The sequence below is a fragment of the Corvus cornix genome, chromosome Z (assembly GCF_000738735.6).
Source record: "Corvus cornix cornix isolate S_Up_H32 chromosome Z, ASM73873v5, whole genome shotgun sequence".
Classification (NCBI taxonomy): Eukaryota; Metazoa; Chordata; class Aves; order Passeriformes; family Corvidae; genus Corvus; species Corvus cornix.
Genome location: NC_046357.1, coordinates 31,830,087 through 31,853,765, shown reverse-complemented (window position 1 = coordinate 31,853,765; position 23,679 = coordinate 31,830,087). Strand labels below are relative to the sequence as shown.

At 37.9% G+C, this 23,679-nt stretch overlaps 1 protein-coding gene across 7 annotated transcripts in view; it reads right to left on the bottom strand.

The window, feature by feature from the left end:
- The window catches only part of SLC44A1 (solute carrier family 44 member 1), an 88,354-nt gene that overhangs the window by 62,850 nt on the left and 1,825 nt on the right, over positions 1–23,679 (bottom strand). For all 7 annotated transcript variants that reach the window (XR_005603790.1, XR_005603789.1, XM_039566628.1 and 4 more), the window contains exons 2-4: positions 9,904–9,993; positions 7,694–7,836; positions 14–150 (exon numbers count right to left, since the gene is read on the bottom strand). Coding sequence is in view for 5 of the 7 variants with exons in the window: in XM_039566628.1 (XP_039422562.1) it covers positions 14–150; positions 7,694–7,836; positions 9,904–9,993 (370 nt within the window). In the remaining 2 variants the exon portion in view is untranslated. The remainder of the gene's footprint in view (positions 1–13; positions 151–7,693; positions 7,837–9,903; positions 9,994–23,679) is intronic.

The following is a 23,679-nucleotide window of genomic DNA, read 5'->3' as shown; positions in this document are numbered from 1 at the left end:
ATTTTTTTCATACCATTAGTTTCTGCAAATTTCTGTACATCAGCCAGAGTTTTCAGTTCTGTCCGTGGGCAAGCTGATACACACAAGGCAATAGACTTAATCTTCTGATGTACTAGATCAATGTTGCATGGATCCAAGAAGAATACATACCTAGGGAAGGAAAAAAGGTAAATTACTTCTATTTTAATTAACAATTACACTGAAAAAAATTTCAAACTATGGGATTCAGTCAAGACTGAGTGATTCAGTCTACCCAGAAACACAGGAAATTTGATATTATTATAACTCCGTAGATCAAAAGAATTTATGTACTCAATATATGCACAACAAATGTATGGGTATTTATCTACCTTTGGATCACACAGAATGGGTGTTTAACTCTACCTGATTCAAGTCCATTCAAATGGTGCTACCCAGAAAACCAGCAGTAGTCCTACCATGCCTCTTCACAGATATGAATCCAAACATTCACAAACCTTTACTCCAACCTTAAACTTGAGCTTGAGATTGCCAAATTTTTTCCAAAAACACCCAACAAACCAAATAAAGTCACTCTCATGCTGCAAAAAGGAAAAGGTCCATGACTATATTAATGAATACGCATAATGCCAGTAATTAAGAACAGCTTTTTAGTTTAGATTGATTTTCCATGCCATGACAGAACAGATTACTTTAGTATTTAGTTAGAAATAAAAATCCTTTGGATATTTCAAGTAGAATTATCTAATGTTTAAGTGTAGTATTTTTAAAGAGATTCTCTTTGCTAACTTTCCACAATGAGTGCCATTTAAAAATTCAATGCATGAAGTACATATTATAGATTCTTAACTAACATCTCCTGGCTATATACACTTTATGAGAAACACTAACACTACAAAACTTCCACTGGTATAATACAGATGCTTTTGTCTTCGAAAGTTGACCAAATCTTAAATTCCTACTGTTCTGGGATATACTATGCATTGAAATATTCTCTTCATATTACCTAACATCATATATGAAAACACCAGCAATCTGCCACATAAAATGCCATTTCTATTTTTGCAGTCCTCATGATGGGAATTCATTCTGTAACCAGTAAAAATCCCTTCTGCTCCTAGAAAGCATTTAGCTCCTGCCTGGACACCTTCTGTCTATATGCTAATTGCTGTCTACTGTTCTATTACCCAGTGTCAGTTCAAGAACGATTACTATATAGTACAGTCTTCCTTGAAAGTCCCTCAAAACTCATGTCATCTAAATCAACTGTAACATGGTAATAGATTACTTGCATTCTTAAAACATTCCTTTCTTTGTCAACATCTCAGTGAAATCATCCACCTCTATTTCTTTTTTACTTATTACACACTACGCATCTCAGGACTTCATAAACTAGGGTCTATGTTCACTGAAGTCTGAGAAACAAGTGTGAACATGAAAATTCTGTCCTGCAGACACAGTTAAAGTAACTGCATGCAAGCAATAAGCCACAGTTATCCTTATTTCAAAGAAAATACTCTTGAGTTTATACCAAGACATACAATAGCTGTTTTAATTGAAGTTCCTCCAGTTGTTATCCCATACAGTAAGGGCACATAGAAAGAGAGTGTCTACTCCTTTGAGGGTATTTGGTCAAAGGAGCTACAAACAAGAACCTACAGAGTCAAATCTGATTGATAATGGCAAGGGAGGCTAGGATGGGAACAAACCCGGTCAGTCTCACTAATTGGTAAGGATATGTGGATTATGAAAATTACGATTTTTCAGTAAGACTATCTGACTGAAGACCTTGCCAAATTGAGATAAGGAAAAGGAGGGAGACACTCACACATAAAAGTTGTCCACTTAATGTTAATAGAAACAGTCCATCACACTAATTGATGGGCTATCAAGAAACTGCAGACAAGGACTTTGTGATTGATAGGGATGCAAACTCCTAAGCACAGAATGTCAGAGGGGTCAGTGACACTGTGCCAGCTGCTGAGGGAATGTGCATAGGACAGGGTAGCAAACAGAAAGGGGTGTAAAAGGGAATAGTTGATGTTGGTCAGTACAGTACATTATCTGATCTCAGCACCTCATCACTGCAGTCTGTCTTGTCCTATTGCTGAAGCTTTTAACCCTCTTTGCCTAATTCTATCCCATGTGCATGGATGCTGCAAGAGCTGCAGGGATAAGTGCCAGCTACTGGGGGGACTGACATGGGTGTGAGAGTTTTAAGTGCCAGCAACTGGAAGCAGACCAGGGGTTTGGCTGCCCCAGGACTGTGGTGTCAGCTACCAAAGTGAGTGGGGTCTCAGTGCCAGTAGCAGCAAGGGGTCTTGGCAATGAGCTGCTGGGGTGGGAACAATGTGTGCCCACAAAAGAAAAGCAGAGGTGATAGACTCAGCATAGGTGGTCACAGCCCTTGTGGTGCTGGCTGTTGTACCTTCCCCAGAACAGATCTATGCAAATTAGAGAATCATAGACAATCCTGATTTGGAAGAGACCCACAAGGATCACTGAGTCCTGCTCCTGGTACAACTCAGTAGCAAACTCCAAGCTGTATCAGACGGTGGTGAGTAGGGAGCTCTGAGTGAGAAGTGTTGGGTGGGCAGAAGGTCTGTGGTATTATTTTGGGGAAACTGGGTCTGTGATGCCTGTGGAATGAGTGTGTGAGTGTTTGACAGTCAGCACCAAACTGGATCAGCTGCTGAGTAGGGGGAACCCATGAGGTGGATAAGGGGCAGAGGTGCTGTGCTGGTACTCAGAGAATCCACAAATGTATTAGAGCTTCCGAACCTGGAAACCATCATGCCTGTGCCTACACTAGGGACCTTCTGCCACTGTCATCCCATGAGGAGGAGAGGACATGGTTGGCTGTTCTTGTGAGTGCCACTGTTGAAGGCAGCACCTTGTCACTGCCAGTCTGTAACCAGCTGTGTCAATGTCCCATATGTGACTCTCCATCCACATCCCTCAGCCCAGGCAAAGACCCTGGGTTCTGGGAACTGTAGGACTGGACTCCATTTCCTGGGCAGGAGGGTCCTCTGAATTTCCCTAAGGAAACCCAATCAGGAATGTCGCCATTAGCAAGCTAGAACTCAGCCCACTTCCACAGTGGTTTCAGTTCAAGGGTCAAGCTATCATTTTAATTGCCAGAATATTTTGTAAAATAAATGCTACAATTTTAACTCAAACCTGGAAGTTGAGAAATACAACGCAATTATAGTGTCATATGCAGTTTTGACAGAAGTGTGGGCATAGCCTTAAACAGACACATGTAATTCCAACACTGCATTGTATAGTACGGAGACTGTTCTGACAGCAGTAAGGGAGGCGCACAGAAAACTCCAGGCTATCAAATCTGTGGCTTCAATCTGTGGCCTAGGAAGACACAAGTGAGATTTTTTTTTTACTTTCTAGCAGCTAGAACAAGAGCCAAAATGCTAGGCACCAGCATTACAGAAGAAAAGTTAATTTTTTTGTTTATAAAGCTTACTTGTAGAAAACAAGTGGTTTTACTGCAGAAAATTTCATACTGTGTCACCACGGAACAGGTTTTTTTTCTCTCTAGAAGAATGTCACTACATGCTTTGTGCTGCAATTCCAGTTATTTACAATCAGCAATAGACTAATTTTCTAATAAGGAAACAACTTATATCAGCAGTACAAAGACTGATGTAAACAAAGTAATCATATTGTTAGAGATGCTGCAACACTGCAAATGAAAATGTTTGCTATTTGGAAGTCAATATAGTAGACATACAACATATGCAAGTTTATGCATCTTTATAAAGTATCAGCCCTGCAGAGAGGGACCTGGAGGTACTGGTGCATGAAAAATTGGACATGACCCAGCAATGTACACCTGCAGCCCAGAAAGCCAACTGTATCCAGGGCTTCATAAAAAGAAGCGTAACTAGCAAGGCAAGTTTTACTCTGCCCTCAGGAGTGTCCCCCACCTCGTATACTGCACCCAGCTCTGGGATGCCCAGTACAGGAAAGACATGAACCCCTTATAGCAAGTGCAGAGGAGACCCATGAAAATGATGAGAGGGCTGGAGCATATGAAGACAGGCTTAGAGAGTTGGGGCTGTTCAGCCTGGAGAAGGCAAGGCTGTAAAGACACCTTTTGGCAGCTTTCCAGTACTTGTAGGGGGCTTCTGTAAAAGACATAAAGTGACTTTTCACACAGGCAGATAGTGAAAGGACAAAGGGTAATGGCTTTAAACTAAAAGAAGGTAGATTTAGAATGATAGAATCATTTTCGTTGGGAAAGACCCTTCACATCATCTACTCTAACTGTAAATGCAGCACTGCCGAGTCCACCACTAAACCATGTCCCTAAGCACCACGTCTACACATCTTTTAAATACCTCCAGGAATGGTGACTCAACAACTTCCCTAGGCTTGATAACCTTTTTGGCAAAAAGAATTTGTCATAATGTCCAATCTAAACCTCCCCTTGCACAGTGTGAGACCATTTCCTCTCATCCTGTCACTTGTAACCTGGGAGAAGAAGTTGATTCCCCCATCTACAGCCTCCTTTCAGGTAGCTGTAGAGAAATAAAGTGAAACCAAGAGCTAATTTGAACATTAATAACGCTTAGAATAGACAAAGCTAGCATCTTAAATATTACCTAAAAATTAACAGCTAGAGTGTACAGCCCATAGGGCATGGTATAGGAACTGTAATGCTCATATTGCAACATGAAGTACAGAACCAAGCAAAACCCCCACAAAAACCAACCTAAGAGGGTGTGAAGATGACCACATGGCAACCACCTGGTAACACAACAGCAAACCAATGAAAAGAAAGACCACTCCAGGCCCTAACAGGGCTGTTGGTCCAGGCTGCCACGTAAGGGATAGGGAACTTAGATTGCAAGGGAAATATTTCCTCATTCAGGTTCTCTTTTTCCAAGGCATATAGATCAAGCTACCAGATATCATAACTGATCTGTGCCATCTAATGGAGGTGAGAGTCTAGTGTCAAAAATGTCTTTAACATTGGGGCATATACAGTTTCACTCAACCAAATATTCTCTGTAGATGCTGCAAACCATCCCTGGGTTTTCCCACTACCTAAACATTTCCAATCATTTCCTGAGGTCAAAGGCATGTATTCAGGTAGAATGCCACCCTAACTGTCCTCCATAGCATCATATGCACATCTCCTTCTACTTGAGCAGACAGCACGAACTGAATTCTGTCCAAATAACATTGGTGATCAAAAACCAGACTGAATTAGCACTCCAGGGACTTATACTTGGCTGCCATGGTCATCATTTATTTGCAAATAAAAAGGTCATTTCTTTAACCCCTTGTAACTACCAGAACTTGTAAAGCAAGGAGCTTACTTGAAGCAGACAGGTTTGATTAGAATTCCCTGCCAGATCTAGAGTATAATCCTATGTCTGACTCTAGAGCACAGACTATTAAAGTGTGTTGTGGTTTCTTGTAAAAATAAAAAGATGCCTGACCCAGTGTTTGTTCATGAGACCAGGTTGTAAAATCCTCCTTCCCAACATTTCAGTTCACTGGTTTCAGCAAATCTGATGTACACAGAGCAAATCATAACCCTGTAAGAACTCTGCTTTTCATTCTTACCACCTAGATTTCCATATCCACACAGACCACATCAATTTCACTTCCACGTGACAGTGCCTATGGGTTGCTGTCATATACAAGGAAGAAAATGTTATTTTTACAGATGATTTAGCTTTTCAGCGCTTGGACTGGGAAACGAAAATGGAACTACCCTGCAAGCAAAATGCAATGAGAATTAACTTCATGTTTCCAGAGCCCCATTTGTGGAGCTTAAAAGTCTTTTCTTTCTCTACACAAACTGAAATGTACAGACAGGAAGAAGAGTTTATTTTTACAGTCTGTCTGCAAAGTGCCCCTGTAAAAATAGTATTAAATACTCCCATGAACTCCACCTCAGACACTGTAGGAACTCCATCTGCTAGAGACAGATGCAAAGCAGATAGCTTTTTAAATGTGCTTGGCAAATTTTCAGAAGAAACTATGGGCTGTGAGAGAAGGAAGGATCACTCACTTACATAAGAACCAATCTCTTCCAAAACTGAACACCCTGGACTATACCAGGCACTTCATGTGAATAGTTAAAGAATAATGTGCCTTAGCAGAATGTTTTTCTTAACCAAATAGAGATGATTATATCTCAAATATGTATCTATTAATTTGCTTAGATCATGCCTCAAGCCATGACATCTTTGTTAGAAAAACGTAATTCTTTTGAACCTCATTAAGACTCTTGACAAACAACAGGCTCTGTCAATTAGCTGTGTTAAAAACAGTCTCTCTTTTTTTCTGCTGTCTTTTGAGCTTGCATTTACAAGAGGAAATCACTTAGTGGTAGAGGTTTCCCCACATGTTGGTCTGATTTATGTCAGATGTAAAAGACTATCACAACATTAATTATAACATTTCAATAAGGTGTCTGAATTTCTCTACCTTCACATGAACTCAGACACCATTTCTTTCTAAAGGTAAACTTAAAATTATGATTTTAAAATTTGCTTTTTTTCTCAGAACATTAGAATCATAACTCTGTACTGAATACAAATGGGTTTAGGAAGTGAGAAAATGTTTGTGTAAAAAGATAGGAAAATTATGCTGCATAAGTTTTAAGCCTTTCAACCTTCTTGAAAGATGGGATTATATCAAGAAATTATTCTTCTGACATAAGAGATCTGTAAAAAGTTCCAGACATTTTATTTATCTCAAATATTTCTGGTAACCAACAATTATCTATCTACACTAAATCTTAAATTACATATTTAGGAGTCTTTAGAATAGAACCAGATCTCAGGAAAGTATGCTTCCAAAATAATTTAAGAAAATCATCAAATTTTCTCTTAGTCTGAAAGTGTGAAGGAAAAGGCTTTCATACTCAGAAATTAATAACTTTTTAGTTCCTTGAAGTAATCAACAGTGAAAGAAACATTTTTTTTGTCAGTTAATACCACACCGTACTAAGCTAAACAGTTTACTTCCTTAAGTCACCCAAGTCGTGCAGAAGCCCTCTGAGCACTTACTGACAGACACACCTCAAGAGACATTCAGGTTTTCAACCTGTCAGTGCAGAATTCTTGCCACTGCTCCAGTACTACTACAGCAATATAAAGTCTTTCTGTACAACCGATAGGAAGTACCTGAACTTTAAGTACAAGTTTTAAACAGGACACTGCTTAATCAAAGCTGCGTGTGCCTCTAAAGTTTTGTGCATTTTTTCCACAAGTCACTTACATATATTCTGCCTACAGTTTAAGTTTTAAAGTCTTATTCTAAGGCGCCAGGCACACTTAATCTCCCCCTACACCTAGTGGCAGAAACCGAGCATACAAGATCAAAAGCAAACCATTTTTACACAGATATCAAAGGCTTGCTCCCAAATCTAAGACCTAAAACTCTAACAAACAAGACTTTTCAGCAGCCTAATACAATATCCTACATGAAATGGATACTGAGAAAAAATAATTCCTCAATGTCTTAGCTGTATTCATATTGCATATCTGCCAATACATAGTCTAATGTTGCCGGTTGTTACAAAAGACTGTTGTCCTCTAAGTGAGAAGAGTGTCAAAGGTCAAGCAGGAATGAGTTAGCATACCCCTTTTCCCACTTTATTTAAAACCACTCTCAAAGGAAGAAAGGTTTTGCCTTTCCTGGTTTACAGAATGCAAAAATTGTATCGCATACTTACTTCTTGTGTGTGAGGTCCAGACCACTGTTGACTATTCCCTCCACCTTAACATTTTTCTGTCCACAAATATTTCCATAACTGTCATATCCTGAAAGCAGTCTTGCAGCTGCTCCTGTAGCTATTGAAAAGCCACAGATAAAACCCTGGAGGAATAAAAAAACCCCACAGTTTAGCAATACTCTGTTTGCCAGATGGGAAAAGTTGGTTTTATTAATTTATTTCTAAGCAGAGATTGTCTAAAAATTCTTTCAGACTGGAAAAGGAAAGACAAGGATCATCACATAGAACTGTTGTGCAATAATAAAATTAAATGCAAGCTAAAAGAGGATTCAGACATCTAATACTGCGTATCATACAACCATAGTTAAGACCCTTGCATGTGGTTTTTATGAGAGTCATATTTTCAGCAAGCGGGCATGAAGCAGAAGTCAGCAAGTGAGCAAGGGCAGGCAGTGAAGGAGAGCTACAAGCAGAGATGTCAAGGATTGCTATGCATCTTAGAGAATCTTCCACACAATCCAGATTTTCTTCCTTTCCGATTTTTTTCTTTCCTTTAAATTAAGTGCTTTCAATGATGAGATAGAATGAACAGGCCTATCTAACACAAGTTTCTTTTAAGGAAATCCTCTTAAAGCAAGTGACCAGGTCAAGGCCACTACGGTTTAAGATGCAGGTTTTAAATGCAGGAAAGAAACAGATGCAAAGCAAGATGGCTCAGATCACGTAATGCGGAAAATACCCTAAGTAAGCAAGTCTTGCTGTGAACTTTCAGAGATATTTCACAAGCAAAACCAAGATCAAGGCAGTGATTGTGCAAACAAGAGACTGGCCCAAAAGCTTCATTATCAAACCACTGACAGGGAGAAATGAACAACCAGCTCACTCCACTACCACCAAGAAACTGTTTTCACATGTGAGGCAGGCTAAGATGTGAGATGTGGAAGCAGAACAAACAGCTGAAGCAAATGCATGGAGCAAAAGATGGCAGTGGAAGGATCAGATGAAATGATGGCAACAGGTAATGAAGTTGGCATGGAACAGTGAAAATGTGGGTGGTTCACCCTGCAAGTGAAGTCTCCTACAGCACCAATTATGTGACCAAGTTGGATGATTGCTCTGTATATTATATCGATTAGACAGCAAAATTTGGGACACTCATGCACAGAAAACTAATTTATAACTGGGCGAACAGGTAAGTGTAACTGAATAATCATGGAACATCAGCAAAACCAGAAAAAAACCAAACACACAAGAGAGATACTTGTTTCAGGAAGCACTGTGCTTTTTGAAATTTTAAGATATTCATATTACAGTGACACTGATTTTAAATAATCATTGTAATTTTTGCATTTGAAGTCCAACCATTGAAAAACACCCTAGGGAAGGCAGAAGAAATTTTTCAGTGGAATTATTCCAAACACCAGAGACCGAGGTACAGCAGAAAAAAAAGCTGAGAGCACGTAAGTCCCAAACGCCTCTAAGGACAACTGCTTGCAACACAGCAGTAGAAAACAGCAATGGACGTTTTCTGTTTAAGAAGAGTAGCAGACATAGGTCCATGAAACGAAACAAGATGGAAGGAGGTGTACTTCTAGTTTTCATTAATCTGTAACTCTTGGAGGTTTGATCTAGTAATAAAAAGCGTAGAGTGTTGTGAGGCTGACTTGAGAAAGGTGATGGTTTCATCACAGAGGACAGAACTGTTAAAACTTTGAAAGAAAGATCTTATCATTAGTAATATGGTTGTTAACAACAGCTGCTTCTACTAAGCATTCAATAAAAATAAATAAATTAACAAATAAACAAAAAGTCAACTCTTTGATAGCCAGAAACATTGCTTCTCACAAGAAGTTTACTGGGATTCACAGTTTACCAGACTCCCAGCTATCATTTCTGGGACATGCAGAGCCCCATAAGGAACATGAGTCAAGTGGTAATTCACCATGCTGAAAATCACTTATCACTGAAACTGCAGTTTCAGGGGATGAGAAGCTGGAGCAAGAACTGGCATAAACAATGAATTACAGATCCCTACCAAAGACCTTTGATATGTACATACTACCCATTTCTTCTACAGCTGATGGTTCCCATGCAAATATATCCTGACCTTTTCCAGTGATTAAGTTACTGATGGGTTTTAAAATTCCTTTCTTATGAATGCAAAGTCTTCAACTATGTAACATTTACAAAATCCTCTGAGTTTTACTCACCATTCCTATGCAGAAAAGGATGAATAAGAGCAGCCATGGTACATCTGTGCAGCTGTGGTCTTCCAGAGGCTTCCACTCTCGCTTGGAACTCTTGTGTGAGAAGAGAGATATAAGGTTAACAACACTTTGTCTGCTCATAATAGAAAAAGGCAGAAAATTATTCTACAGGGCATTTACATACAGCAGGAGCCATCTTTAAGTGCCAAGATAGTTGAAGAAGTTTGGTCAAAAGGCTTAGAGTAAGGTTCATGTAGGACTCCAAAAGAAGTGCCTCCACAGGAGCTAGATCACCAAACAGTTATTTATCCAGAAAACAGTTAATTTATCCAGAAATTTACAAATAGTTATCCACAAAACAGGTTATTTTCACTTGTCTTTTTATTAACAGAAAACAGAAATTAATGGCATGAAATTGACAATGTCTCCTATTGCAGTCTTCCACAGTTGCCTTTCAGTAATCTGATTTCCAGCAAAGATAAAGGATTAAACTTTTCAAAAGCCCCTAAGTATTCAAACACTATTGGCAGGTTGAACAAGAACTATGCCTGTAGAAAGGAGGCAACAAATTGACGATTAAGGAACAGTTTTCTACCTGCCATAAGGCAGCTGAGCTTAACATTTCAGTGAAGAAATACTTTATCGGTATTGCTATGGTGCCAGAATGGAAAGTTGTGCAATTAAAGGTTGAAACACTCAATGACGGAGGTAGTTGTAAGCAATTCAGATAGTTTGCTGCTCATGAGGTAAAAATTCTCATGTATACATTGCTAAGACAATTAAAGTCTTATAAACAGTCATCTAGGCAGAAAGGTTTCAGGGAAAGAATAAGCACTCGCTGTAATACAAAATCAACCACCAAATCTGAATTTGTTATAACAAAAATACTGATTACAGCAACTTTTAAAAATACACAGTTACACAGACAAGTTTTTTCAACAGGCTCCCAAATACTGAATCTTCAGATATATTGACTGAGACCCAAAAACTGTAGACAACGTTTTAATCCTTGAGGAAGAAAAGGAGATTGATACAGGGAGACTACATACACAACAGCTCTCTCCAGAGACAGAGCAAAGGGGATAACCTATTCAAATTTTGAATTTATTTTTTTCTCTTAAGACTCTGAAGAATCTTCAAGATTTTGCTGACAAGGTAGTAAATGTCAGTACTGAATTAAAACAGAATGGCTGGGTGAAATGTCAACTGCTTTTATCTCCAGTATGTATTTTGCATATTTTTAATAAAAAAAAGCAATAGCATGCAACTTAAATGATATTAGCAAGGTGCTTTTTTGGTATTCATGACTTTGGCTTTTGTTAATTCACAAGCACAAAGCAACCTTTTCAAATACTACCATTAGAAAGCTAAAAACTGGGTAAACAAATGAAATCCTGCATGCATCACACTTCAAAAAATTCAGTTTTCTAAGTAGTCTGACTTTGCATTAGGGGATTCCATGCAAATTTTGCAATCTTTTATTAAGGAAGTTCCACTTACAGATGTGATAAATACAGTTTTAATTCAGACTGCAAACTCACCATAGGTTCTGAACAGTCAAACTTCTTTAGATTTTACTCAATAATCAGTAGTGAGAGGTGCTAAAAGGTCACATTATGCACTCTACAACCCACATTCAACAAAACTGAATCTTCTGATCCTGGCAATTCACGCTTAAAACGAACACCCTCTTCGAACTTAACATTTACCACAAGATTGTGACATTTATGTTGTTATAATTAGTATAATCATAATTACATAAAATACGTAAGACTTCGTGCTTCCTATTCCTAATTCACCCCAAGAACTCTAGATTCTTTAGAAATTTACTTTTATTTACAAACAGCAGAGACAAATTTCAGCTACAGCTGCTATCTTAAGAGTAAACTGCCCTTGGCAAGAGGGAGCAGCAAAATGCACTGCAGAGTGTGCTTTGTTTGTTTTGTTGGGGTTTTTTTAATCCTCTCTCTACCATCTGCATACAAAATCTTTTAATAGGATTTTTAAAAGCCTCTAGAATAGCTCTGGTAAGGATTTAGGTTGTCTGACTAGTCACAGTTACCATAAGTAATCCATTTTACTTACTAAGTGGACTACAGTTTTTATGTCAAAAAGAAACTTGAAATGCCATAACATAGGACATAGTTAGGAGGTTACACAGATAAATTAATTCTCTGTCTAAAATTCTTACTGTGCTAAAAAAAAAAAAAATAACAGTACAAATTTTTTTAAAAAATAAGGAAGGTATTCTAAACAAAAAGTATCCTTGGAAGAAACTCAACAGGCACTAGATACTTACTAACTTACAATTTAACCACCTAGCAAGGTAGCAAGGTCTGAAACTGTGTATGTTTAAAACAACACCCCTCTTCTGTAGCCCGTCTCATCTTTCTTGTCCTCAGACCTTACAAAACCCAAGCTAGCTACCATTATCTGTCTACTATTTTCTTCCCAGTTGCCTCTTTGTACTCTGGATTCCCAATGAATCTTCTTCCATAGCTTCCCAGCCCTTTATCCTTGTCTTTGATGTTGGTGTCTGTGTCTCTCCAGTGACTGCTCTCTGTCTACTCTACACCCTTAGGCACTTACTCAGACTGATTTTCATGCTTTAGCAACATAAATTGTTAATCCATGGTCAACATAAGGTCTAACAAATGTTCGTTCTGCAATCTGTAAACTATACTTTGTCCTCACTGTGACTGAAACACCACAACATTATAGCAGACATGCTTTACCTGAAATCCTAAAACTGCACTTCTACTTATTTTAGCCCTTCTTCCAGATAGATTAGGAGTCTACAGTGTTTGCTTATGCAAGAAAGCTAGAGACAAAAAAAATGTTTTTGAAATTATTTGATTCATTTCACATTTTCTCTTAAAATAGAGCTTTCGTAATTTACACTATGCTCTCTAAAGATATTCTTGCCATTAACAAAGCACAGAGCCTGTACTGTCATGAAAGCACAGAGAATTTTGAGCACTATCAGTCAGAAGTGGAAGGCTGGCAAAAGAGCCCGTCTCTCCAAGACAAACTTGCAGGTTGGGCATTTCTTCATAATAGCTTTTCTGTGTTGATTTCATGAGTTATTTACTCAAGAACCCAAATGAGTGTGTTCAGAAGTTTACACCTGTCCATTTTGCACAAGACTTAGCAAACTCAAAACCAAATCAGAACCCTTGGGTTCAGCAGTTTTACCATCACGTTTTAGTACTACACACCTAGAAAACTGCATGTCTACAATTAAGCCTTCTCTTGCAGAAGAGGAAGTGTGAAGAACGTCAGGACATTAACTACTGGTTTTTCCTAGTTAAATTCAGAGTTACACATTCTCATGACTAAAAATACTTGCACGCAAATACAAAATAAAAAAGAGGTTATTTTCTTGGTATTCATTGCATCCAGTCACTCCCAAGCAAAAACAGAAATCCCTCTTCCAGATTTCTTTCTTGCTGCCACTTCCAAAATATATCTTTGGAGCACCAAATAGTAGGTCTCCTCTGCATACTGCAATATACTTCTGTACAAGAATAGCCAAAACCAGTGGTTACCACTTTCACTGGCAACTGTAATAGCAGTACTGGATGCTGCCATACAAGCACTCACGTGCCATAACCAGAGTGAAACACATATAAGACCATTAAAAAAATGTAAAAATACAGCATTTCAACAGGAGACTACAGATGCAGGGAGCTACAGAGAATTTATTTGAAACACAAGATGTCTCATGCAATGTAAAATTTGGGAGTGATGAGACTGAAGCAAGAAGCCTATTAAAGAACATCTGCAGCACTATATATACAGATAATCAAGCTGTGTGTTAATAGCAAAGATGTGAATAAGATAAGGATAAAGATGGAATTTGCCATCAGCTGATGATGTTGCAACACCACGGTACAGGCAGCAGAAAGAAAAAATCTTGTGGTGGTCAGAGCACATGTTTCAAGAAGAAAATTAAAGTACTAGTGAGGCAGGTGGGCTGAATTAAGGACAACCCAATTAGTAACTGGCATGAGTTAAAACCACCAGATGAAAACAAGTTGCAGGTCAGAGCCTAGAGGTTAGACTCTAGGCTCCACTTCAGCTAGTGAGTGTAAGTTAGCAACTGGAGAGTATAGGACTATTCCAATTTGCATATGAACACAAAGGTTGTAAGAATAAAGCCACAACTTCATTCAGATAGTTAAGGACACTGATGTTAAGACAATGTGCTACAAAACCCTATCCTAGGAATCATATTAATCTAACTACACCTCCTTTAAATTCTCTGTTGTTTTATCACCTTGATGTAACATCTGGACTCAGAGTACATACAACTGTAGTTCAGTACAGAAGAGTAAACAGACATAACTGCTCTTTGTTTATTTATATTAGAATTCAGAAATTATTGTGAAGCTAACTATCTTCATAGAAGACAAACAGCCACAGCATGCACATAGCATTAATAAATGGCCTTTAGAGGCAAAAAAGGGTTCTCATCCTGACCATTTTTTGTGGAAACTGCTGGAGTCCTGCGACATCCACCTTTCTTAGAAGGCAGACTGGTTCTGATAAAGTAACAGATTCAACTGATCATATAAACAGTATTTGGTTTATTCCAGTAGCACTGTGAGTACAGAATACATAAATTTTACACCTCTGATGCAAGTTTGACCCTTCAAAATTGGAGAGTCCATTTGCAATACTGTGCATACCACCAAATGATATGTAAGGGCTCCTTGGGAAATGGGCAAGCCAAGTTAAAAAGGTGATGACCAAGAAGTCATCCAGTTCAGAAGCTGTCCTGCAAGCCAAGTTTAACCCTGCATCTTGAAAGGCTATTGAAACATACCCACATAGAAGAAAAAAAACAGAAAAAAGACAGCTCTTGAAACATTTATCAGTGTTTCCTAACAGCCATTTAAGGAGATGGTATTTTATTCATTTTACATCTTTACAAGCTAAAGAACAGTACTAATCACACGTTGACCTTTACTGTGAAGCATTCTGCCTACAAATAAGATGAGCCATAATTTACTAGTTTACCAAACTGTTTGCAATGCAATAGAGTAATTCTCCAGGTTTAACAGATATGGCATTTTTCTAAGACATGGCAGACTTTTCTACACTGGGCAGCTGTTTAAAAGAACTAGCACCAGCTGCATGCTGTCCTAATGAAACTTCTTCCACCTCTTAACAGACCTTGATCCTAGAGCCTAAAGAAAAAGAGTATATGAGTCCTGATCCCAAGCATACACACTCAATTCCCCACACAAGTACACTTTCGAGAACAAAAGTTAACAACTCAAGTAAACCAGTTCTCTATATAAAAAGTTCATGTGGTGAATCTACTGTTTAAAGTGTGCAGAACAAAGTCTTGAAGCATAAACCTATTTTCAGTTCACGTCTTTACCAATCATGTTACAGTTTTATAGAAAACCCTTGGCTTACTTCACCAAGAAGTCTAAGAACACTGACTCAGTTGACTTAGTTAAAATGTTCACCATTACCTACAGACTTCCTATGCATGACCTACAAGTATTCAGACAAAGCACTAAATAGCAGCTTACATCACTATCATGAGTTCAGACAATCTCTCAGGTTCACAATAAAACTTGTTTATTATACAGCGTATTATTGGTACACCTCCATTACTAGAGCAGGAACATGCACCAGCAAGTGCAAACTTTTACCCTACCAAATTTTACCAATTCCCTGGAAGAATGAACTACATTGTATCATAAAAATACCTCCATAAACACACTAAAAAAACTGTTAGTATAGACTTGGCCTGGATCTACGTCTGGGGGAGAGCAGTATTGCTCCAACCTCAAAGAACTTACTAATGGTTGCATTCTCATGGGAGACTTGAATTGCCCCAGACTTGCAAAACTGAAGCAATGTCTCCCACTTACAGGGACAAAAGCGCTTGTCACTGTAACACTACTGCAGCATGTCCCAGCCATCTCTAGAAAGAAGCCCAAACACCTTGGAGCAATTCGAAAAGGGACTGCATAATAGAACATGCAATTCACGGTGGAGTTCAACTGTGAGTCCATTTGTGTGTAATTTCTGCTTCAATTTCATTACAAAATGGTGTATTTTTCAGTTTACTGCAAAGCAGACACTCGTCACACTTCAGACTTAAGAGCCATATACCAGTATTTTACATACAGGCACCTACATCCTTATTTTCCTAATGACTTCACATTCGTCACTTGATCTCCAATGCCTTGTCCACTGAAAAAATGCACCTGCCTGTTAAAAGTATGAAACTCAGAAATAACGCTAGAAAAAGTTTTCTGATGGTGTAATACTGCTTTATCCACCAAAGGGTAATGAATTTATACTTTGCTTCTCTTCAGAGATTAAGAATACCACCAATTCAATGGGTCCACATCTTCTATTTCACTAATGTTCTCAGACTCCACCAATAGTATTTATAAGTTTTTAACATATGGTAAACAAAATCGAGATCACCATAAGGTATCACTTAAGAGAATTACTAATGGATGTTTACCCTGAAAACTCATACGTGGGGACTTCGCTCTTGAATGTAGCATATGTTGTGTTGTAGATCATCTTCCATTCATCTTTACAGTCAATTCATATTAAACATTGCTTCAAAACTCCTTGATTACATGCCTCTGCCTCAATCAACAACTAAATATTTATCTTGAAACATAACACAGCTGATTAAATAAAGAGTTGACATGATCAGCACACCTGCTGCAGTTTTGAAGTTTAGAGATCAGGCCATCTGCAGACAAAAGCCTTGTTTTTAAGTCTCAAAATATTTAGTTATTGTTTCTTTTCTTCATTACACATTATTAAGCATTTATTTCAAATGAGCAATAAAGAAGGATACTTTAAAAATATCACAGTAGTATTTTTCAGGGGCTTAAAATACCCATTTCAATGCAATTTTGGAACTTCCATGGTTCTTACTCACTAATAAAAAAAACAGTCATGAAAACAAAACCAAACCAATAACAATGAAAACTCAAAGCAACAATAATAAAACAAACCACAAAAAAACAAACAAAACCCCACAACACCCCCAAAGCCCACAAAACTAAAAAATTAAAACATTTCTTCACTTCTGAAGACACTTTGCACATACCAAGTTGCTGTATTACATTTGAATTTTCTACTTGTTCATCAACCTGTTTCACAGAATTTCAAATGTTATTACTTCTACAGACTGAAAATCCCAAATTACAAAATATTTTCTAACTTTAGACTACTAAAACATAAAATTAAAAACACACTTTACTTTCCAATGTTAGCTTTATCACAGGACATTAAGACACATGCAAAAAACCCACCAGGAATCCCAGGGCAGAACTCCCCAGTTACTGGTCTCCACATGAGATGTGAAGGACATTCCATAGAAAAGCTCCCCCTGTTCTCTCCACTGTCTTCTTGTAAATTTAAGACCAAAGACATCACAGCTCATTAGGAGCTCATGGCCTGCACAGCACTGCTGTGAGAACTAACCATGTTGCCACTTACAGGGCCATTCATAGCAGTTTGATACATGTTCCTTCAAAATCCATCCTATATTCAAATATGTTTGCCAACTGAAAATCATAGCTGCTTAAATACAAACTGCCAGCTTAGAGGTTGAAATTTCTCGCATAACAAGAAAGAAAAACACTCATAATTACAGTAAGAGGGCAGTGCTCAAGGACACAGAGTGTATTAGATTAACAGGAGCTAACACTGGGAGGAGAATGGAAAGGGAAATAATGTGTCAAGCCCCTACCTTATTACATAAGCGTATTTCCTTTTAACTAGGCAATAATTTTTCAGTTTTTCATAACAAACTATGGGAAGTCTGACAAAGCATTCCCAGGTCATGGTTATCATGACCTTGAACAAATGGGTTTCCTCTTTTGTTTCTGTAGATCTGTATACAATACGCAGAGGTCTCTTCCTCTGTCAAATAATATATCTGAAGAGCTGCAAGAGTAGTTTCAATTTAAAACCAAATGAAAACAAAACAGGCCAGTGCTCATTTCTAGTGTTATTAACTACATTAATAAAGAGCAGGAACATTATATATTATCAGATACAAGTCACCATGTTCTGCTCACCATGCTCGCCACCACCAGTCCAGCAACATCACTAGTAAAAACAGCGGCTGCTAGAAACTAGCATGTAGAAATGCAGTATGGAATCAGCTTTCCAATATACAGCAATCATCTCTTATTCTTATAGTGCATTGCATACTGGGTTGAAATCATATTAAAGCAGAGAAAACTAAATTTTTGGACTGTAAAGCTGAACTTCAAAATGAAGTTGACACGTCTCTCTTCTTAAATATACATACAGATGCTCTTGAGGCTGTTGTCATACAATTATACACTTTTATTCCACATTAGAAAAATGCTTACCAAGAAGATTTAAATGGGAAAAAAAAAAAAAAAAAAGAGAAGAGCAGAGGGGCCTAGCAAAAGCAGGCCAATCAATGCAATGACATTTACTTACTGTCTAAGTCTAGGAAACTTCAAAGTGGTTGAAAGGCCACTATTAGATACTAGATATTAAAAATATCTAAGAAACCCGATTAGATATTCACCAACACAAACTTTCTCTAAAATTTATAGCAAAGCTCTCAGTACAGTTTCATAAAACAAAGGTAAAAATTAGCCATCAGTTTAGTCAACAGGTAGAAGTAACCTGACAACACTGCATAAACATTTTTTAGAAGGTAAGCATAAGATCTACACAATTTTCCAAAAGCTGCTTCAAAGGCGGAAAGATGCAAATACAAAATATCAAAGACACACTTTCTGTTAAATTGGTTTGCAAGTTCTACTTTTCACAAAAGAAATCACTAAGTTCATAGGAACAAAAATTACAGTCAGCCAAAATACGGAAAAAGCATGCACAGCTAGCGCCAAAGCCTGTCTTCAGAGTAAGCAGCATAAAGACAGCTGACAACTTCACTACTTAACAAACACTGTCATTTCTTCATAATGACAAATAAAAGCCATCAGTTGGGTGATACTGAACATACCCTCACAATTACTAACCTAAAAGTCTGATGGCTGACAGCAGTCTCGATGTCAATTAGATTACAGTAACATAAGCTTTGGATTTAGCATTCACTATTAACAATGCAAGATAATCAGTCTTCTCCAAAACTGTTCTCACTCCATCCAAAAAAAAAAAATTTTGTAAGGATCCTATGTCCCAGGCTTGCTCCCAGTACAAACTATCACTTCCTGAAGCTCTTAAAACGCCCGATCTTTGAATTACCTGACAAAGCAAAGGAAAGAACTCGCTACTTACAACTTTCAAGAAGTGATACAACAGAAGGGTAGTCTGAACCTCAGATTAGCTAGCCCTCAGTAGGAAAAGCTCAGTGAATTTTATAGAGTACTCACAAGTATCTATGTAGTTGAAATATTTCTATGTTAAGATCAAAAGAAATTATTTGCACAGGTTGTGCTGCTTGTGACAGCATTTATAAAAGGACATCTCATGCTTCACAGGAAACTTACGGAGCTCACAGACCAGAAATACAGAAGCAACTCCATGAGATGCCTTATCATCAGCATGTTCTTGGATCCTGCCTGTACACTTCATCCCTCATACTATATCTGCTTACCAGAGGCTAGAATAGAAGCCTCATCTACTGTCAATATACTAAAGGGGAAATCAAGCTTCCTATCTCCTGGAAGGAGAATTCACAACTCATTCTGTTTCCCTTCATCAACACCATTATTTGTCTGGTCTTCTTCCATGATGGTACGCCCACAATGAAACAGGCATGTTTTGTTGTCCCTTAAATTCATTTGACTGTGAGAACTTCTGACAGCTGAAGATATATGGCTGATGTACAATTAGAATCTGTATTGCCCATAACAGTTAGAAGAGACATTCTGTCAGAACTACTCATTTTTTCAAAAAGTTAGGAACTCCAGATTTATTCAATGTTGTTTTGCTAGCAGATGTTCAAGGGAAAGATAAGGGATAATCTGTCTTCATCTCTTCTTATAATGGGAAGTTCTTACAGTCTTTCAAAAACCAAGGCCACCACTAAACCCACCAAGAATAACATGTGCTTTGTTTTTCTCAGTCATGCCTCCAGTTTACAGCGATATTTCAAGCTTCTATCACACATATCGTAGATTAAGTCACTAATGTAAAAAGCTGTAAGTTTATTTTAAACACACATAGTATTTCCCAATTGCAATACAAACACTGACTGAGACTTCAATAAATTGCCTTGTTTCCTATCACGTGTTGCCAAACCAAACACCTTTTAACTACAATCAGCTACTTCCATTGCAGAACAGCAGGAAGGGAGAACAGATGTATTACAACCGTTGAATGAGAAAGCAGTTTAAAGTCTGTCTCTCCCCACACCTCATTCCCTTTTACTATGTATGAATTTCTGCCCCCTCAGATATAACAATCCAAACTCTACAGAACTGTGCTATAAACTAGATCAGTGGAGCAATTTGAGTTATACTGTAAAGGAAGTTTTCTTGCTTAGAAACAAACAAAAAACCTGTATGGATTAGTTCAAACAGATTTACGGCACAGGCTAACAGTTGTGGCAACACAGGAGTGATGAACTCCAACAGTTACTTCCTGAAAATCCAGTTTTAAAATGGATTGATACTGTGACATAGAAGAAAATAGCACTGGTAAAGGAGAAGAATGAAAAGCAAGGGAAGAGAATACTGGCGCTCAGTTCCATTCTTCTTTCTCAGCAGAACTAAAGACTTGAAAAAAATCCAATTATTCTAACAACTCACAACTTCTGCACCACTTGCTCAAAAGATCCCTAGATTTAGGTAGAGAAGATCATTTCCAAAACAGCACAAACACACAAAAAATTCCACAAACCCGAACTAGAGCTACCTCTATCAAAAGTAAGAAGAAACTTAAGGTTTGTTGCACAGCAGATCCATGGCAAAAGAGATGCATCCAGACAGAAGCACCCATCCTGAGAAAACAGCCATCTCATGATAAAGATATGGCCAAGAGAGGACAGTGGGCTGAAACAACATGAAGGTACTGACAACTAACAGCAATACCAGACAGGAGACAGAAATCCCACTTCAGTGTTTGACCCTTCTTTTACAGGCTTTCATCTCATATACAATAGTACACTTTGGCTAAACTACAATTCAAAGAAACGTTAGGAAGATCTGGTCATGATAACTAACAAGGAATACACAGACTGCTTTAAGACAACTGCTAAAATGTAGCTGACATTGCACAAGCTTTTCTCTAAAGTTCAAGGTGCAAGACGGTGATAGTAAAGAGACAGCAAGCACAAAAAAATGACAGCTTAGTGATACTCAGTAAGTACAGAATTGCACAAGTCCCTAAAGAAAAAAAGATAACACCCTCATAACACCAAAAAGAAACAAGGTAACACTGAAAAGGAACAAGAAGTAAACAAGAATTCTAGTTGTGATGACAAAGAAATAGTAGAGATCACAGAAGATGCTGTCATCCCATGGAAGTGAAAGAACTTCATGCAAACATGGAAAACCAGAATGAAAATAAAAAAGAAACTGGAAAAGAAGTACTCCAGTTCTAATCACCTCAGCAGGCAAAACAGCAGTGGAGTAACAGAAAGAATGAGCTCATCTGGAAGAAAGTCTGGTATGGCTGCATTAAGTTTAATTTAACATGACTCTTAACAGATAAAGCTGAAAAAAATAGCAAGTTAACAAAAGGGGAGAAAAGGCTGGAAGTACAAACACAGATAGAAGTAGTGGCAAATAATATTCAGAGAGTAGAAGGCAGTGAATAATTGCAAAAGGACAGTACTTTCCCTGTAAGGACCATTCACTTAAGAGTTGGATTCAATGATCCTTTCCAACTCGAAAAATTCTGCGGTACTACAGACGTCCCAAGGAGAATAAGACATCATGTGGTAGAGGATTACATATACTATTGAAAGCAACAGAGATCAAGGAGGGTAAGAAAGAAGGGGAGTCCTTGCAACTTGGGCATAAGAAGCCTGTAGAGATATTAATCGAAGATCATTTCAGCACAACACAGAATCTGGACTGGAATTAATGTAGTAGGAAGAAGGAGGAAAGAATGTGTAGCAACAAGCATACGTTCCTCTGTTCAGGAATTTGGAAAAGAAGGGAAACAGACTAGAGTATGGTTATTTTTAAGGATGGAGAATAGCAACTTAGAATAAAATTAAGAAGGGAATAAGATGGCAGCAGAAGGTAAAAACATGAAATTTGAAATTAAAACTGAAAAACAGAATGAATGGGGCTTTGGGTAGTTGAAAAGGCAGAAAAAGCAGAAAACAAACACGAGAATACATCTCTGTAAGTAGCAATCAATAATGCTGAATAAAGGTAAACATGTCGATTCTAATCAGTTTTTCTCTGGAAACCTTCAGATTCTGCTGGGGAAGAGGCATAGGAAAAGGCCTTAAGATAGAGCTTTACACAGTCCGCAAAGCAAAGGAATGGGAAATGCATCTAAGGGAAAAAATTGGTAATTGAGTATGAAATAAAAGCTGTGAATAAAACTACAAAGAAATCTATCCTGTTCAACAATCAGTCACAGGTAGATGCATTATCAGAAATGAGAGGAGAAGGTGGCAGTCATGAGAAAGGGACTTGGAGATGCGGTAATCAGATAAGATGGTTGGCAGAATCAAAACAGAAGTAATCATTTCTCTCAGAAACAAATGGGGATTAGCAGATGAAGATCAAATAGGCTAGAGAGCTGAAAAATAATGAGAAAATCTACTTGAAAAACAAAGTCATAAGGAATGAGTGCATTCATGATAAGAGGAGAGACTATGTCAAAGACCAATATGGACTACAAAGGGAGAAGCAAAAAGGTGAGGAGACATGAAGGAATGTCTGATGGACCCCTGCCCAGGAAAAAATGTAAGAGTGGGAGTGCAAGGACCATGGAAGATGAGGAACACAACATTTATTTTTAATGATAAAAGGCATGATAAGACAGGCATTAGGACCTAATGTAATGCTGTATTTCAGGTAGCAAGGTTTCTGTAATCCATATAACCAGACAAAACTGCTGATAAAATGAATATTTTATCTACTAGCAACTAGCATTTGATTTGGATTTCCTGAGGAGACACACCACTGCTTACGGTCAGGAAATTCAATAAACTGCCATTCTTCATACTTCAGTCATATATATGGGGTACAAAGCTCAATTGTTGTACTGCATCTTGCCACACATAAGGAAGGCAAATGAAAAGTTCAGCAGGATACTTTTAACATCATACAACCTGGCAGCAGAACACAAATTTCACTAAAACCCAGAATCAGTCGGCTGAAACCTATGAACAGGCCAGATATGCAAACCAACTCATCCTCTAACATTACAAACAAAGAAGCCTGCATTTTCCTTTAAGAGAAGAACAGTGAACAGCAATTCAAATTCATACAAAAGAGCTAGAAAGAGCCTACAAAACACTTAAGAAAAGTAATTTGGATAGGAATCACAGAAAATAAGGTTGGAAAAGACTTCAAAACATTACTTCAAAACATCAACTTCACTCTCAGTGCTCCAAGTCTGTATCAGCTTTCCTTAAGCCACTCCTGACAGATGTTTATCTAACATGGTTTTGTTTGGGTTTTTTTTTTAGCAAACCTCAAACAATACAGACTTCACAATATCCTCTGGCAGTCTACTGCAGTGACTGAACAATTTCAAAATCTTCCCTTAACATTTAGCATATATCTCACTCTCTTAGTTCAAACCATTTCTTCATGCACCATAAAGCTGATTGCCTCCCTCTTTGCAGCATATTTGCTACACAGAAAGGAT